Genomic DNA, 18,665 nt, shown 5'->3' with positions numbered 1-18,665 from the left:
TGATACCAAACCAGGTTCCAACCTCCGAAACATTACAGAAGTTTTGAATGGAAAAGAACTTTAGAGATCATCTAGGTCTAATTAACAAATGAGGAGCCAAGGTCCCAAGACAAGTTAAGCATTCCTTCAAAAGGGATCTGGCATATAAAAATTACCAAATGCCACTCACAAAATGTTATTGTATCCTAAGAAAGCTATTCCACTAGATTGTAAATTCCATGAGGTAGGGGTTATGTCTGCCTAGTTCGCTGCTTCCCAGAGCCCAGAAGAGTGCCTATCACATAAGGATTGTTCAATATATATTTATTAAATGAATTGAGGTAATTTTAAAGTAGTAAATCACTACCAAGAAGATCAAAATTTTTTTAGCAAAGAAAATCAGGAAACTCATTGGTTAACCACAACGATGGATTATATTTATAAAAATCAATAAATCCAAGGTAGGTAGGACTCCTAAAACCTTTTGAAAAAAGCAGGAGCCCTAAAGGGTATAAAACAGATACAGCTATAATTAGCAAAGCAAATTAATTTCTTTGTAACAAAGGAAGACTAACAGCAGAGGGCAAGGCTATTTTTAAATATCTACCATGTTACACTTTCTTTGGGGGGGCGGGGTGGGATTACCTGCCAAACGGAGCTCTGTAACCCTGTCCAAATTGTATTTCTTATGCCTTACAAATTAAATAAATAAAATATTCAAGAATATAATATTCTTTGACAGTAGTTCTGTCAAAGGTAGAAAAGGAAAAAAGATTCAATTGCTTCCTGGATTTTAACAGGGTCAGACAGAAGAATGACCACCAGAAACCAAGAGCTCCTGCCTCTCTGGAGCCTTAGTCTTTGTGGGGAACTGACCAGGATTGAATTCTATCAGCTGCACTTCATCCCGAATCTGCCTATCAACGACTCACTTTTATGTCTATTAACTGGTCAGTATGTCTTCATGAGGGAGAAATACTTGCACAGAACAAATCATTCAGGAAGTTTTGTTCTCAGTGAGTATCAACTCCTAAGCTTTCTAGCTTCCTCCATGCTAGGAGCTGAGGGTCTTAATCCATTCAGATTATGAAGAAAAAAGCCCTCAAGGAGGACAATACTAATTGTCAGAACCAAATACCTTTCGTTGGCTCAAGGAACTATACTCATATGGCCATAAAGCTTTTAACTCTACTCTGTATATAAATCATACAGATAGTCATACAAAATCTCACATTGGCAGCAATACTAGATAAGCTATACCTAGTATGTATGGTCATGTTTAAGGGCTTCTTTGGGACACAAGAATCCTTCTAGACATCTTCAAGGGCTTCTCCATTTAGAACAAGACAGGTAAAAAAATTAGGGTTTACTGAACTACTTAACTATTTCAGACATAAGCAGCAGGTAGTTAGTCATCAAACATAGTCAGATAACACTATGTATCTAGAACTTCCCACCTAAAAGGGAAAAGAAATCAGTTGTTTGGTAAAGCACTGACTTGGATTAGAGGTTATTTTCATCTGACCTCCTGTATTACCTCTGACGTTGCTACATTAGCATCTCTGTTGAATCTTTTCTCAGTACTTCCCATCCCACGGCACCACCTAGAAGTAGTATTTGGATGATATTAAAATGGTAACTTTTATTAGTATGTGAGAACTAGAAAACACACTCAAGAGAATTACCTAAAATATATCTCGGATAGCAGTGAGAGCCATTCATCTTTAAAGTCCTGCCATACAAACACCCTGCATCACGCACTGACTGTTCTGTAATCAGCGGTGTCTAAAGGTTAGGCACCACACGTGCACACATGCACACACATTCCAAAAATCCTCACAGACCTTTATCATTACAACATTGTATGGCTTCCCAAACACAAAGGTACTTTTCTTATACTCATGAGACCAATGTTTATGCAGAGCAGGCTAACCCCTGAAACAGGTCACTTGATTCCTTTCATATGGTGACCATGTGATTCTCTGTTTTGTAGCTATTTTGTTACTAAAAACTATCATCTATGATGCAAAGATAACTTACAATACAGACTTTTTTCCCATTAGTAAGTTTTATGTATTTGGTTGTGAAAAAAAGTAATTTGGACATCTAAGACAAAATCATCTAAAAAGTAAGGTTATTAGAAATCCTCCATCAAGATATCTGGGTACAAGCATTAAGTCAAGATTCAGTCAACTGTTAAAACCTGGTAAATATTAAATTACTTCAAAAGGGTTTTTAAAAATTTTTTTTCGCATTTACATGGTATAAACTATAGGTCATAAATGCATGAAAAGAATACATCTTCATATCCTGACATATAAACTTTCTATGAAAAATCTGAAAATTAGCCTGTTTTAAGTTTATGCACCTGTCCTTGGGCAACCTGAACTTATTTAGGAAGTTGTTAGAAAGAAATTCAGGTAATCATAACACTTTTTATAGCTCATTTGGTAGCATTTTTACATTTTACCCTTACCTTTATGAGGATTGCTAAAAGCAATCACCATATGAAAAAATGTCTGTACCTTCTACAAAAATCAAAACATTTCCACAGGTGGCTCAATGTCCCATGCAATGAAAGTCAACCATAACTACCATTTTCTCAGTGCCTACCATGTGCTGAGATTTGGGGTAAGCAGTTTACATTTATTATTTCTAATTTTTACAGTAATGCTAAAAGAGAGGGGTCCCAGGAAACAGAGGCTGAGGAGACCGTACAGGAGGTTTACAGCGGAGGGCTCTTCAGAACAGCACTTGTGAGCAAACGAGGAGCAGGACGGGGCAGAGAGAGGAGCTGAAGGAACTCACAGTTGCAGCAGAGGCCTCGGTTAATCCTAAAGTGAAGTATGGAAGCTGGATGACCCTTCAGAGTTGCCCTGAATTGAGGCAAGGAGGCTGTACCTTTGTATTTCAGCACTGACCAATCACTGGGTCCAGGACGCCACTGGAGAGGGAGCCTAACCTTGGGCAACGGGAAATTCCTGGGAGGAATCCAACCAGAAGCCATCACCAGTCAGCGCTCCAGGCAGCTGGTGGAGACGCACCAGTGTCTCATTCCTGGAGGAGGGGTCCGGGCAGTGTATTACATATCACAGAAGATATGTGATGCATCGCTATTTAACAGAAAAGAGAACTAAAAGAAAGGTAAGAGCTTATGCGAGGTCACTATCAGAGTGTCCTTAATGCAAATTCATCTTAGCTTTCAAAACTAGGACCTGGTATGCGTCTCTCCTGCAGACACTGAAAAGTACAGAAAGTCACTGTATTTACCTTTTTGCCATGGTTGCCGGGAAGTTCATAGCCCATTTTACTATTTAGCTGAAGTAACCATATTTACCTGGGTTACTGCTATACTCCCTGTACTCTGATTTCTCATGTTCTGATTCTATTTTTAGCTTTCTTCATATGCATATTCCCTTCTTTGTATATCTGTATTATACAAGACAGTCTGTCTCATCATCTCTAAGAAGAGTATCCAAATCATTTACACATCAGGTGAACAATGGCAGGCATAAAATAATGGACACTCCGTGGCCTCCTTTGGTAAGCCACATCCTTACCCACTTTTACTGTCAAAAAGTAATTCTACTTTGTAAATGTTTCTCCTATAATGTCAAACTTACTTCCTTTAAGAGGAGTTGGTAGTCCAATAAATACCATCACGTATATAAAGGCTTGAATGAATGACTGAATGAGCCCTCTACAATAAAAGTCTTATGTTTCAACACTTGTTTTAAATTCTTCCTTGGGACTTCCAAATCAATGTCTCTCACTGTGTTTACAATCTTAGGACAGCATGAATTATCTGCAAGAATTTTTTAAATTTGTGTTTTCATTTCTATGACAAGAAACATGTATGAGCACAATGATGTCCATTGGGTGTTGCTATGTGATTTTGGTATTTTTGGCATTTATGACTTTATGATTTCATTGTTGCCAAAATATTAGTTCAACTGTCAAAGTTTAATAAAGGTGGGCTGACAATTCACAAGGTAACAGTATAATCAAGTGGTTAAGAGCATGGAGTCAGACTCCTTAGTCTGGCTTCACCACCTGCTAGCTTTGTGACATTAGACAAATTAATCTCTCTCTGCCTCAATTTCTCCATCTGTAAAGTGGAGCTAATAACAGTACCTCCATCATAGATTTGTTGTGTTAAATGAACAAATTCAAGCACAGCATTTAAAACAGTGTTTGCTTAATAGCTTGTACTCAGTAGATGTTAACTATTTGTTATTATTACAAAAATGATAGTCACACCATTTGGAGACCAAGGTGCCTTATGTAAAGGTCAGTTCAAGTAGAGAAAAAGTAGCAGCGAAGTTTTATCACTAAGCACATGGTAAGAATAACAAACTCCAAAGAACCTTACTGTAGCAGTCAGTATCAGAACCTTGTTTGGAAAAGCAAGTAAGTTTCAGCTAAACTATACCATCCAATATTAAAAGAATGCTCACTTGATTTTTCTTTTTTTTTAGTTTTATTAGTACTTAAAATATTTTATAAAGTTGTCTTTGCTTAATAACATGTGAAATCTATAAGTAAAAGTTTATACTTAGGTTTGTTACATGTTAAGTAACACTGTTATACAAACATGTTTTTGCCACACATTATTCAAGTTTCATAAACACCTGGCTTTGTCATCACAGCTTCAACTTTTCACTCATATTTATTCTTTTATAGTTAAAAGCCAATCATTTAACCATTTTCAAAGGTTTATAGTCTTAGCAAGAATATGGTGACTAACACACTGATATATAAACAAGGGAGAAAAAAGGAATCCTAACTACCCATCCAGAGTGAGGATTTGGCCTCACTCACTGGGCAACCTGTTTGCAAGAAGCAGGTGGCAGGCATGAATCAAATAAGAAGTATGAATGACCTATATATTTTCTTGGAGTTCAATAAAACAAAAAGCATGTAGACCTCTCATTTTTGGTGCATGGAAATTTTACTGGAATTAAAATCAGATTCACCACTTCTTGAAAAATAACATTTCACAGATATGTAGTTATGCTACAGTGGAGAAGGTAAAATTCTTCCCTTGCTTTTTTCTCTTAATTTTGTAATGTGGTTTACGTAATTTATATTAAAAATATTTTATATTGTTCTAAAATTGGCACAACTCTGATTTCTCAAGTCCAACTATTAACCATGTTTCCTAATTTGTACAAAAGAGAAGGAACATTACCTATTTCTGCTGAAAACTGTACCTTCAGGACCAGCACAGACGTGCTTATTATCTAATGACTGCATGAATACCAACAATATGGCACTTTGCTGCTTGGAGGGGTAAAAGTGACAACTGAACATATCACAATAAGAAGGCGTAATATGAAATCATGTAAATCATTCTTAATAAAGCCAAGGCAAATGAATTTCTATTTCTTATGCATAATGAAAGGTAGAGAGCTCAAACTTTCTAAGGTCAATGAGGCAGATATAAAGGAATATCATATTTGAGTGGTTTTCTAATTGTGTTGTTTTGAATTAACATATTTAAAATATACTGTTTTCTACCAGAATATAAGCTCTTTGAAGACAGGTGGGTTTTTTTCCAGTTTTATTCATTGAAGTATTCCCAGTACCTGGCACCCAGAAGTGGCTCAATAGATTTTCGCTAAATGAATGAATAAATGAAAACTCCTCAAGACTGTATGTGGCAGTTGAGAGGTCAAATATAAGGTCAAGGTACTTTTTGACCTATCACACTCTTCTTTCTAAATCATAAACCAGCTCTATCCATTTAGAGAAAAGTATTTGTAAATTTTAAATAATAATGATAAAAGCAGGTTTTGGTAGATATGAACTTTATTCTGGTTTTATTAATATCAAGTACAAACATAATTGACTTTTTGGATAAATGAAGTAATCTGAAGGTAGATAGTAGAGAAACAACATTGTGAGTTTCAAAAATTCAGGCTATTACAACAAAGTCATCTTACACAGGCTGAGAAAATGCAACTAGAAAACATATCTAGGTAAATAACTTCCATTCTATCGTATGACTTTATACTGAATGAAGTATTATTTGGTAGCTCAAAAAATGTAATTTATGAATACAGCCAAGAACACGTATATAAAAATAAGATGATGGCTGTTATTCCTAAGATGTCTGAGAATAAACACAGGTCTGTATTTTACTAAGAAATAACACCACATCCCACCCACTAAGTGACAAGGTAACACTCACTTGATTGGTGCCAAGAAAAAAAAGTATTTTCATTGGCTCTCAAGGACTCTCTCAACTACGAATAGGTAAGAATTATACAGATTTAAATACATGCCTTATTCCAATATGAAGACATTTTTCAATTATTCAGAACAATAGGGGGGAGACGCCACATAGATTACAAACCCCAGATAATTTGTAACATATGCAGCACACGAGGTACAGAGTCATTAAGCATTCATTTTGAACACTGAAGGGAGTTACTGCAATGGTAAACAGCAGGCAGAAGAACACATTGCATAATCCCCACAACAGAAATAAAATTAAAGACTACCTAATAATCAATGGGCAATCCTAACAATTGTCTAAAATCTAGAGCTTTTTATGGTACTGGTCTTTGTTTTTGAAACTCAAGAAGTTTTTTCTCCCATTTTTTTTTTTTTAACATTTTGTAAACATTACACAGATACAACCATCCAAAGGGTAGGGGACGGGGGACTGCTATTCTACCTCATCCTAGTGATATGAGCAGACTTCAGAGTGCCTGCGTGACAATTAACATTTGAAATTTTAGATCTGAATCAAGAGAGGCTGTATATAGCCTGGATGTAACACAGACAGGACTGCCCTAAAACAGTGTTTTAGTTGGATCTCATTGGGTTCTAGAACCAACTCTAGGGAATTCCCTGGCGGTCCAGTGGTTAGGACTCCGAGCTTCCACTGCAGGGGGCACAGGTTTGATCCCTGGTCGGGGAACTAAGATCCCGCATGCCATGCTGGCAAGGCTGAAAAAAAAAAAGAACCAACTCTTAAAACTTAGGCTATGAGGTACTGTGACGACCTCTGAGGTCTTCAACTAAGAATCCTCTGGCTAAGTTGGTAGAGAAGCACAGAGTGAGTTGTGTGCCAGGTTAAGATCTAATAAATCCGATAAATTAGAATCTTCAGATTCTCCGAAACAGCTCCACTGATTTTGGTATATCTGAAATCTGTTCTCTCCTCTCCATTTTCACTGCCACTGCTTTATTTCACCTCCTGCCTAGCTCACTGCAAGCAGCCTCTAAATGGTCTCTGTGCTTCCACTCTCACCCTTTCCAATTCATTTCCCGCCTTACAGCCAGTTCTAGAACCAAAGATGAACCACGTCACTCCCCAGCTGAAAATTCTTTGATAATTTAGGATAAAGTCCAAACTCCTTAGCCCATCATCTGACCTCGTGTTTATGTCTCCCGTCTCATTTCTTACTGCTTCCCACCTCCTTTCACCCTTTCCCTCAAACCCTAGGCTCTAGCAATCTAGAACTACACAGGATAAAATATTTCACCAGAATATCTGGGACATGACCTGTTCCAAATTAATGATGTTTCTGGAGTTTTGATACCTTTAGTCTAAAGTAGCACAGTGATCTCTCAACTTGATCTCACCTCATTCTCTTCCATTCCTCTTTTATCTAACTGCAGGTTCTGGCCCATTAGTACGTTGGGCAATCCATTTTAATGAGTTGTGGGCACCTTTCTGAACACCCCAAGCGGGAGATGAAGAGACAGTGTCCAGGGGAACAGGACCTGTTCTGGTGCAGAGGACCCGGGGCGGTGAGATGGTAGCTAGAGAGACAGGGGTGAATGGAGAGCTGGTAGAGGTTAGAGGGGGCGGTGCAGGTGAGGGGCATTTGAAGACCCCCAGTTTGGGGGAGGGGGACTAGCTGAGCCCTGGGCACAGAGCAGACAAGTGATAATGGGAAGGTGTTACGCCCGCCCACCAGGTGTTGGCGCACATCAGTGGGGTCACATCAAGCAAACCTGGAGCATCCCTGGTCTACCCCATGCCCTCCCGGAACGTGTCACTGCGGCTGCAGGGCCTCCAGGAGAAAGACTCCGGACCCTACCTCTGTTCCGTGAACTTGCAAGACAGTCAAGGCACTGTTCGAGGTCACAGCAGCAAGACTTTAGAACTCAATGTGCTGGGTAAGTGAGAGGCGGCACCCATGGGAGGTGGGGCAGGTCTCTCCCCCAAACGACTGAGTGTGAAGGTTGGGGGAGGGGCAAACAGAGTGACAGGGGGTCGGTGGGTGGGAGCGGGGGAGGAGGAGCCGCTGGCCCCCGGATGTGAGTGTTTAACCTGTCTCCCCTCCCCCAGTTCCTCCAGCTCCTCCGTCCTGCCGCCTCCGGGGCGTGCCCCACGTGGGGACCAACGTGACCCTGCGCTGCCAGTCCCCAAGGAGTAAGCCCGCTGCCCAATACCAGTGGGTGCGGTCGCCCCCATCCTCCCAGGTCTTCTTTGCACCTGTTTCAGGTGAGGGACCTTCCGGAGACACTGAGAGTGCGGCTGGGGTGGAGGAAAGATGACGTACCAGAGGGGCCGGGGTGCCAGGGGAGGCAATGCTGAAAAGCACTGGCGGGGAGGAGGAGGAGGGTGTGGGGAGGGGCTGGAGAAAGAGGCCCTGCCAGGTGCGGGCACGTGCTGCAGACTCACGTTACTCAAGAGGCGCTGGGGCTAGAAGATCTGCGTTCAGACAGGGTGGAACATACCAGAGTGTACTGCACAGTTAAGTATAGTGTCATTATGTGGGTTAAATAAGTTAGTATTTGTAAAGCACTAAGAACAGTGGATGACACATAGCAAATGCCATATAAGCATTATTATTTTGTGAAATTTGTTTCAGTTATACATATACATGTATATATTTATGCACATATATGTATGTTGTGTGAGTACTAGGCCACAGGGTAAAATATATTTCTTCTTGTTGTATGTTCAAAAAGATTCATAGCTTTGCTTTTTCTTTCTAGTATATAAATTAAGGAATTAGATAGATAATGGATATTTGCATAACTGCAATTCAAACTATAAAAAAGTTATTTATCAAAACATATAAATTTCTAGAATTGGTGTGTCCGCGGTTATCCCAAAACTATCGGCTCCACCCTTTGACAAGGTCCTTGATGACACCACCAAACAGTCATTCATGGTGTCTACAGCAATACCTTCCTGAGCTATGGCAAACTGTTCTTCAACTGAAAGGCATGACTTTTTAAATAGCTGATCACTTAAAATTTTTGGAACTGCATTATTTGGATGCTTCCAACTTTGGATTCTTGGACAAAATAGATTTTACTGTATCTGCAGTTTGCACCATTCTAGGCCATGCTGCCTCTGGGCTTTTACCCCAACTAGTGATCCATCTCTATTCCCTTCTGCCCAATTTAGTCCCCCCTCACCTTCGCGATCCACTTCCTGAAAGCCTAAATTGACATGCCCTTCCTGTGTGTGCCTGCAGCACCATGAGCCTCATGTCCACACAACACCCGGGCCGTGGTCACAGTACTGGCGCTTTAGCAGCCTGACTTCTGCCCTGGAAAGCAGACGCCTTGGCAGTAAATGGTACACTGCTGTATTTCCAGGGCCTCCCACAGGAGGCACTCGAGTATCTGCTGGTGAATAATAAAAAAAAATGAAGTCCTTATTTCAGACCTTAGTATTTAAAGAAACCCTGTGATGAATCTGTCAGATGAGTCTGATGGTAGGGAATGGGTAAGATTTCCAAATCCTCCCCCAGGTGCTTGGACTTCAGCCAGGAGTTAAGCTCCACCCCTCTCTCCTGTTTCCTATGGGCAGTGCAATTCAAGGGCCCAGGCCCTCTACATCTGCCTAGAAGGATATCGAAAAGATGCTCAAAGTTCTAAAGCAGTGGTCTTTAATTGTGGTACCTATATGCCTTTTTTAATGACTGATCAAGGCACCTTAAACCTTAGGAACTCCTGTCATTCTCAGTCTTGCATGTATTTTTTAGGCATGAAGCTTGGCTGCTGAATTTAGCATAGCCAAAGGAATATAGGTTAGTGATGTTGTTTATTTTAAATGTAAGTGGAATACTGTCTGATCATCAGCATTTTCAAGGTACATTTGATAAAACCTATAGATAAGAATTGGGGTGAATCTTTCAGATTCAGAGTACATTATTCAATAAATTTTACAGCCAATTCTCATTTTATTCATCTTATACTAGATTTAATATGTCCTATATCCTGTTAATTTCCCATAAACTTTCAAACATATGATGAAAAAATTTTAATGTCAGCTTTAAAATGTTCAAGAGAGTGCACGGATTTCAAAACTCTTTGGGGAGTACATAAGCAAAAAAGTTTGAACACCATTATTCCAAAGCTGTTCTGGCCAATATAATTGCCACTAGCTAGCCACATATGGCTATTTAAATTTAAATTAATTAAAATTGAGATTAAAAATTTGGTTTCACAGGCACATTTCAAGTGTTCAATCACCACCTGTGGCCAGTGGCTACTGCACAGTGGCTGCTGGAGAGTGTAGATACGGAACACTCAAATCACCACAGAAGGTTCTATTGGACAGCCCTGCCCTAGAGAACCAAGAATATGACATGGTTTGCCCCAGCCAACTGAGCTTATAATACTTTATTCCTTACAGGAAAAGTTCCTCTTCCTATGATGGTGGACCATATCTCTTGACTTCTATCGAGGTTCCTCCTACTCAGGGGTAAAGAGACAGGGAGGGCAAGAAGAAGAAACTTGGAGCTCCTTTTGGAGGTTTGAGTGTGTAGCCAAGAGAACGCTTTCATAAAATAAAGACTTCTTTAATATTCTGAATAATAACTTTTTATCTCCATTGTTCAATATGGTGGCCACTAGCAGCCACATGTAGTTATTTATAATTTAAAATTTAATTAATTAAAATGAAATATAATTAAAAATTCAGTTCCTCAAGCACACTAGCCACATTCCAAAAGCTCAACAGCCACATGTGGCTGGTGGCTATCACACCGAACTGCAGCAGATACAGAACATTTCCATCATTACAGAAAGTTTTATTGAACTACACTGTTTTGTACTATGGGTTTTCTAATTTTTTTTCCTTTTATATATCCTCTTTTTAAAAAAAAATTTTTTTTATATATCCTCTTAATGAAGGATCCAGAATATTTCACTCCACTCTTCAGTAGACTTCCCAAAATGCCAGGAAATAAACTCAGATGCCTGCCTGTTCATGCACAGTTTTAACATGTGCTTACTAGATCCCTTACCTCCAAAACTGAAAGCCTGAATATAAATGTATGGCTAGGAGTCTAGGATGGTCTATTCTTTTAGGATACATATCAAGCCTTTGTCAGATTCACAAACAGACAAAAACACTGGAACACACAAGCTTTCAGGTGGCAATGGCTTTAGAACAACAGAAATGGAAGGAGACAAATCTCACTAAATCTTACGAACTCTTTGAGTGGTATACCGTATTTCTGGAAAATCTTTCAACGATAATGCAGAAGGAAAGTCTTGTCTGCAAACACCAGAGAAGAGTCCTCAGAGATCCACAGAGTCTTAAAATGCTTAAACAGGGACAATTGTATCTTTGGGCTCCAAGTTATCTTTGCCCTATTGGTTCTCACAGACAAATAATGACAAGTCTTGATAGCTAAAATGAAGACCACATATACTATACTGTGATTTGTCTGCTAAAGTACAATATTTGTTCCAAAGATTATGATGAATTATGATGAATAGATCTAAGCAAAGTCCCTAAAAGATTAATCATCTTGTTTGCTAGGCAGAAGACTCCCTACCACTTTTAAATTTACCTGATGAGCAACCAGCATTGATCCAGCAAAGACAAGTTTTTTAGGTCATACAATCACCTTGCATTTCATCTTGAGGGAGAGCTAAAAGTACACATCTGTTTCAAAGACATAAAGCCAACCCACAAGAGGCAAATTTTTGGAGAACACCCAAAAATATGGGACTTGAGAATGGGTTTTGCAGTGCATCAGACTGACTGACTGAAGTGTGAATACAGCATCTGGCTCAGAAGTGAATGCTTTCATGAATTCCAAGTCTAGATAGGTCTTTCAACTACTACAGTATGGACTGTGCTGAGATCTCTCCCTCCTTTGCAGTTATCACACTTACTGTCTGCTTTTGTCATTTGACACTCAATCAAGTACTGCACTGCATACTATCCCCTGTGTTGTCTTGTACAGCTTTGTAACTTTGGATGTGTGTTTACAGACTTCAACTGCACTGTTAAGCTCTGGGACTGTATATTACAGTTCTTTTCTTCGTCCTAACACCTAGCAGACAGTAAACACTCAAGTATTTGGCGAATGGAGATATGAAGACAAGGTCTACAGAAAAGAACAGAAAACCACCTATTTGTTTATCTGACTCCAAATTTAGGCTGAAATTGCTAGCAGACTAATTTTCTTCTGGCAAACAAACAAAAAGCAACAAAACTTCAGAACCAAACAATAACATGTGTAGCAAGGCAGTCTCAAACACATCCATTTTATCCAAATGGCTGAACAAATACCAATAACAGGACATGTCAGACTTCAAAATGAAAGTCTTTGCAGCAATAAAAAAAATGTCTATATCTGACTTTAAGTTAAAATTCTGTGTGCTTAGAAATATACATATTTGCTTTGAGAGTATTTAAAAATAGTACTTTGGTAGCAAAATCCAAGAGTCATTAATTCAATTTCAATATTTAAAACTTTAATACTTTCACTGTATAGATAAGAGGACTGAGGCAGTCCAGAGAAGGGAAGTGACGTGCTTTAAGGTTACTCAGGAAGGTGGTCTTCGAAGAGGCTGGGATAGGACTCAGCTTGCTGTTGCCTTCATATGATGAGGTGAAGGCCGCTACATCAATATATTGAAACTATGATTAAGGGAAAGTTTCAGGGAAAAACTGAAGTTACTATGTATCATGCTTCCTTTCAAATTTAGAAGAAATTATTTACTGGGTCTTCATAATTGAATTTTGATAGATATTTAAATACATTTGACCAGAAATGTAACTGATGCACATGGTGTTCCTTCCCTGGGAGACTCTGACATGAGTTCACACTTAAGTGAGCTACATTAGCCTATACAAGATGTTTTTCCAGGTCCATATCTTACTGCACTACTTTGTTTCTATTTTGCAAATTCTAAAGCAAAAAGGATTACTGAATTTCTTTTTGCAGTTCTCATTAACACGATAAAGTGAAAGAGATTTCTGAATTACTTGTTCTAAATTGGCATTTCTGAAACTAGGATCGAAAGATTTGTTTCAGGGGTTCGGGATTCTCTGAGAATTTTCTATGGTTGTGTTTTTATTTTCATAAATGTAATCTGGAGTACTTGGACATCCACATCATAATTGTGTAAAGCTATGATTTCAGTGACTACGTGTCCTTCTATGCTTAAGATTACATTCATATTAAGCCTCCTAGAGGGACAGAGCTTAGTTTTTAATGCAGTTTTTTCAAATTGGGTTTCAAAGTCTATGTTTCGGGGTTAAAGTTTGAGTAACACTGCTCTAGATTTCTATACTTTACAAAATTCTCCTTCTAGACTTTGTTTATTTGGTGAACTTAACAAATATGTATCCAGTGCCTACTATGTGCTAGGCACTGGAAATACTGTTGTGAATAAGAGAGACCAGAACTTGTCCTTACGGAGCTTATAATTCCGGCAGGAAAGACCTACATTGTTAATGAAGAAGTCTGGTTCCCTGGTTGAAATCAGACTTAAGGAGTAGAGCACTTAAAAAAGAAAACAAAAAACAGCTATCTACCCTCCTTGCCAACTGCTGCTGTGGATCAGAGAACCCATCACCATCATCTATATAGTCTCAAAATAGTCTAAGAGCTGAGGTCAATTTGATCTTATCTGTTTGCAGACAGATAAGACGATCCTCTTTTTAAAATTCTTCAGAGACACTCAATCTCCTTTCCTTGCTTTAGGTTATGTTTCTCATAACCAGACAAAGATGCAACCCAACTAAAGATTTCCTGGTTATTTGAGAAACAATTTTATAATCAGTTAGATTTATAAGCAGTGAGTTTTGGATAAGACACTCTTTCCTTTTGATTGGGAAATTTCTATGGACAAAAATCAATAAAGCTAAAACAATTATAAATACCTAAAGTGCACTTAACTCAAGAAAAGTTCATGGATAGATGCTAAACAGTACAATGCAAAAACTCTCCCCCAAATTTAACCTTGAACAGAACAACAAATGAGATTCAGAGAACAGTGGCTACTATTAGCTACTACTTTAATCCTACCTGTAAACTATCACTTTAATGACATCCTTGTTCAAAAAAGGCGGGCGGGGGGAGACGGAACCCAGAGGTACATGTTATCAGGTAAACCAATTTAATTTTGTAATTGAGAAATGGGTGTCAAATTCCCTGAACAATAGTTAATAGGTTTGAAATACCTTGGTTTCTGGACCAAATTTTCTAAGCAACAATGTCCTCAGATGAACACTACTTAAGCCAAGATCTCTGGAACTTTGGAGCAATCTCCTTCTCTAGTGTGAGTATGACAGTTCTTACTGGGTTTCTACCCCCCAAGGAGTTCCCAAGAGTGTCATCCCTGCCAGAAGAGAAGCACACAGATACTATAACTCTGAACAAGAAGGAGTTCCGTGAAAACTGGGAGAAAGAATCCTACCAGAATCTTTTAGCAGGCACTGTGAAGAGGGAACCAGCTTACCTAAAAAACAACTCCGTATCTGCCAAGACTACAAATCTGAACTCCTAGATTAAAAGTCAGTAGGAAGAGCAAAACGATAACCCGGTTGGAGGTGAAATTTCTAGCCCAAATTAAGCCTCTGTATTTAAACATTCAGGTACACAAGGATGGCCAGATGCACAGTGAGAGCTTTACTTGTCACCGCAGCCGGCACAACAGCTAAAGCAGGGGAAAACTGGCTTTCAAGAAGGAGTTTAGTCAGAAACATAGCAGGGCCTCAAACCAACCTAAATCTGCAGGCATCACACTCCAAATTCCAGACCAACTACCAGCCAGGCGAACCGTGTGCTCCTAACTCCACGAAAGCAATACACTATCTGGCTACAACCGAGCCTTTCCAATTCTCCAAAGCATCTCAAGACTTGGTCGCCCTTCGAGTTAGAAGCAAGCTCAAGTCGGAAGCAAGACGACTGACACAAAGGCCATCGTCCGAAGGCGCCCTTCGTACGGCTCTACCCCTGCCACTCACTTGAAAATTCCTAAACTGGGGGCTCAGCGGCCCCGCTCTTCTCCCCTTGCTCCGTCCCGCCCCGGCCAGTAAGCCTCTGCCTAGGAGCCCCCGGCCTGGAACAAAGCGAGGGGCCCCGGCGGTGGGGGCGAGAGGCGCGGGCAGCACGGGGACCGCCGCCCGCCGCACAATGAGCAACTACCAACTTCAGAGCGCGAGAACATCCTCAATTGGCAAGAAAGAGGGGCGGCGGCAGGCACGCCCAACTTCAAACTCAGGAAACCTACGGGCTGGCGGCCATCTGGAAAAAAGCCCCCTTCCCAGGGAGAGAAGAAAAAGGCGGAGGAGATGCGAATCGCCCACCGGGCCCCGGAGGGGAGCCCTGCGCTCAGACCGGCCCCCGCCCCCGAGGCCCGCTTCCCCGCCTTCTCTCTGCCTCTGGTTCGCTGCCCCAGGCCGGGCGGCCGGTTACCTTGATGCGCTCCCGGCACTGGGACGGGGTCCGCTCGTAGCCCAGCTCGGCCAGGGCCCGGGACACGCGCTCGTACATGGCTGGCCCGGGGGCCTTGCTGCCGAACACCGTGCCGGCTCCCTCCAGCTGCTGGTACCGCGCCTCCACCAGCCGCTCGTTGCCCCACACTGCGATCAGCGCGTTCGTCTCGGCCGGCGTCCACGACATGCCCCGGCAGGCGGCGGCGGCGGCTGCCGCAGCCCCGCCACCGCCGCCACCAGGGGAGAAGGAGACCGAGGACGAGGCGGCGCTGCGGCCCCCCAGCCCCAGCCCGAGACCCCCGGACGCCGCTGCCCCCGAGCCCGCCGCACTGCCCGGCCCGAGCGGGGAGGCACCCCGAGGCGTGGAAGGGTCGGACAGCGATGGATTTCCGTCGCTCAGGCCACCAGGAGAAGCCGGGGAGAGCACCTCCATCTTCGGGATTTTTAGCGGCGAGTTGGCGGGCAGCTCCGAGCCACAGGGCGCAGCCATCTTCCAAGCGGCCGCCGCTGCACCGCCCGGAAGTGACGCGCCCGCGCATCCGGCCGCCGCGGACTCCGGGGCTGCCCTCGGGCCTGGCCCTCCAGCGGGCTGACGGCTGCGGGCCCTGGCGGCCCCGCGGAGGCCGCCTGCCGCCCCAGGCCTCTCACCGCGAGCCCGGCCGCGCCGCCCGCTCCTCTCCCGCGGCGAGGGGCGGCGGTGAGGCGCGCCGAAGCCCCGAGCCGAAGAGTAGGGTGGGGGCATGAGGGCGCTGGTGTGAGGAACCGATTGAAGCCTTCCCACTTCCTCTCCAATCTCAGCCCCTGGGAGGAGGGGTGAGGCCCGCGAGGGGGCCCAGAGTTAAGGAGGACTTGACCGTTTCGCTCGCTCGCTCGCCTCTCTCCCTCGGCTCTGCCGCTCCCCACTCGGAACTGGCCTCGGGGTGCAGAGGCTGACGTCCAGGGCGGAGGCTGGGGAGCCCTGCGCAGGGCACAGCTAGGAAGGCGCCGAGGCTGCAGCGGGAGGCTTCTGGGGAAGACTTTAAAAAGCATTTGGGGACCAGGGTTAGAGTTCCTGCGGCGTAGCTTTTCACGAAACCCAAGCGCATTATTTGAAGAGCAACTCTGATTCCAGTTCTGATCTATTTTCTAGTTAATCTGGGTGGGTGTGACGGTTTGTAGAATAGTTAGATGTCTTTATTGCGCTTGCACGGTTTGTCTACAACTTAAATAGGTAGGAACTCCCGAGCTCGGCAGAAAAGTTAACTTTACAATACCATTCTCCATCCGCCCTAATTTGGAAGTTGCATGTTTTTCCCACAGTGTTTCATGCTCTCAAGTGTAAGGAGGCTAAAAAGAAGACTGTCAATTATGACAGCTCTTGTGACCTCCGGTAATTAGTGGTAACCGCGCCTGAACCCTCCATAACATGCTGCAGTTAAATGAACATTAACACCCCCAAGTCCAATACATCGCTGTAAGATATTTCAATATTCTTCAAAGCCAAAAATCTAATTGTTTATCTTGGATCTTTAACTTGAAGGCCCCAGCTGATTTTTTTGTTCAAATATGAATAACCTTCAATGTTTTTTTAAATAGCAAATATATTTTAGGTTTAAAAAAAAAAAAAAGAACTGAGGTCAGCTACATTTTAAACTCAGAATCACCCCAGAGAATGACATGGTTGTCATTGGAAAGACAAAGGAATAAGCAATAGAGATGAAGTAGAGGAGATAATTGTCTCCGTATGTCATATTAAAATGACACTGTAGTTTATGTTAGCAATATGAAGAAACATAAAGAAATTCCAACATTTATGCTATCTCTTCCTCTTTTTCTAAGAAAAAGATATAGTATAGTATATGTATAACTGATTCACTTTGCTGTATACCTAAAACTAACACAACAGTGTAAATCAACTATACTCCAATAAAAATTAAAAACAAAAAACAAAATTTTCACATCCTTCCAAAAATAAATAAATAAATAAAAGATATAGTCTAGCACCTCAGTTAAGTGTATGATTTCTAGAGTCAGAATACCTGGCTTCAAATTCCAATTCTGCAGCCTCAGCCAACTTATGTGCCTAGCCTCTTAGCGCCTTGGTTTCTTCATCTATAAATTGAGGATGACCTCAGAGTATTGTCATGAGAATAAATGAGTTAATACAGATAAAACCCTTAGAATGGTGCCTGGTTCACATAAACATGTATGAGCATTAGCTGTCATCTCACTTTGCCTGTACTCTCATTAATAGAATCTTCCCTTTGTCGCTTTCTCTCCACTTCTGGTATTCAGTGTTCTCATTTCCAGTTCTCTTAAGGGCTCTAGTGGAAGCTCAAACACCTATCAAAGCAAAATTCACTATCATTCAGCCCAACAGTAAGTTTTTTAATGTCATAAGATGTATGAGAGGGAGTGACATGCCTAGAATCATAATGAAATCAGAAACTCCAAAGAGTTTTAAAATCATTGCTTCTCCCGCTCTCATTTTACCACAAGCCTGAAAAAAAAAATCCTCCCTCCTTCTACTGTTAATTCTGGATGATTCTCAAATCAACTCTGACTCATTCAGGAAGCCTTCCTAGATGAAGTGGGTTGACTGAGAAGTCTCCCTTCCCACAAACTTCTGTTTCTAGACATTATTTCTATATACCCCCCCTTTATTCCCACACCCATCAGTCTATCCAATGAGAAAATCTTGTATCAAAAATAAAATTTCTTGGCTTCCCTGGTGGCACAGTGGTTGAGAATCCACCTGCCAGTGCAGGGGACAAGGGTTCGAGCCCTGGTCCGAGAAGATCCCACATGCCGCGGAGCAACTAGAGAAAGCCCGCGCACAGCAACAAAGACCCAACGCAGCCAAAATTAAATAAATAAATAAAGATTTATATTTTAAAAAATAGAAACAATAAAAATTTAAAAATTAAATTTCTGGGGACTTCCCTGGTGGCGCAGTGGTTAAGAATCTGCCCGCCACTTCAGGGGACACGGGTTCGAGCCATGGTCCGGGAAGATCCCACATGCCTCGGAGCAACTAAGCCCG

At 41.7% G+C, this 18,665-nt stretch overlaps 1 protein-coding gene across 6 annotated transcripts in view; it reads right to left on the bottom strand.

Moving 5' to 3' along the window:
* MSANTD2 (Myb/SANT DNA binding domain containing 2) overlaps positions 1 to 16,228 on the bottom strand; it is a 29,191-nt gene extending 12,963 nt beyond the window's left edge. For 4 of the 6 annotated variants that reach the window (XM_068555933.1, XM_068555938.1, XM_068555937.1 and 1 more), the window contains exon 1: positions 15,624 to 16,206. In XM_068555933.1, the coding sequence (XP_068412034.1) occupies positions 15,624 to 16,133 (510 nt within the window). In that variant the 5' untranslated portion in view covers positions 16,134 to 16,206. Of the gene's footprint in view, positions 1 to 5,914; positions 6,937 to 15,623 lie in introns of those variants that run through there. The other 2 variants (XM_068555935.1, XM_068555932.1) reach the window with 2 other exon arrangements.
* Positions 16,229 to 18,665: the final 2,437 nt, after the last annotated feature.

Source organism: Eschrichtius robustus, chromosome 11, assembly GCF_028021215.1.
Source record: "Eschrichtius robustus isolate mEscRob2 chromosome 11, mEscRob2.pri, whole genome shotgun sequence".
NCBI classification, from domain to species: Eukaryota; Metazoa; Chordata; class Mammalia; order Artiodactyla; family Eschrichtiidae; genus Eschrichtius; species Eschrichtius robustus.
Note: the sequence above shows the minus strand (reverse complement) of the source record. Positions and strands in the feature narration are given on the sequence as shown.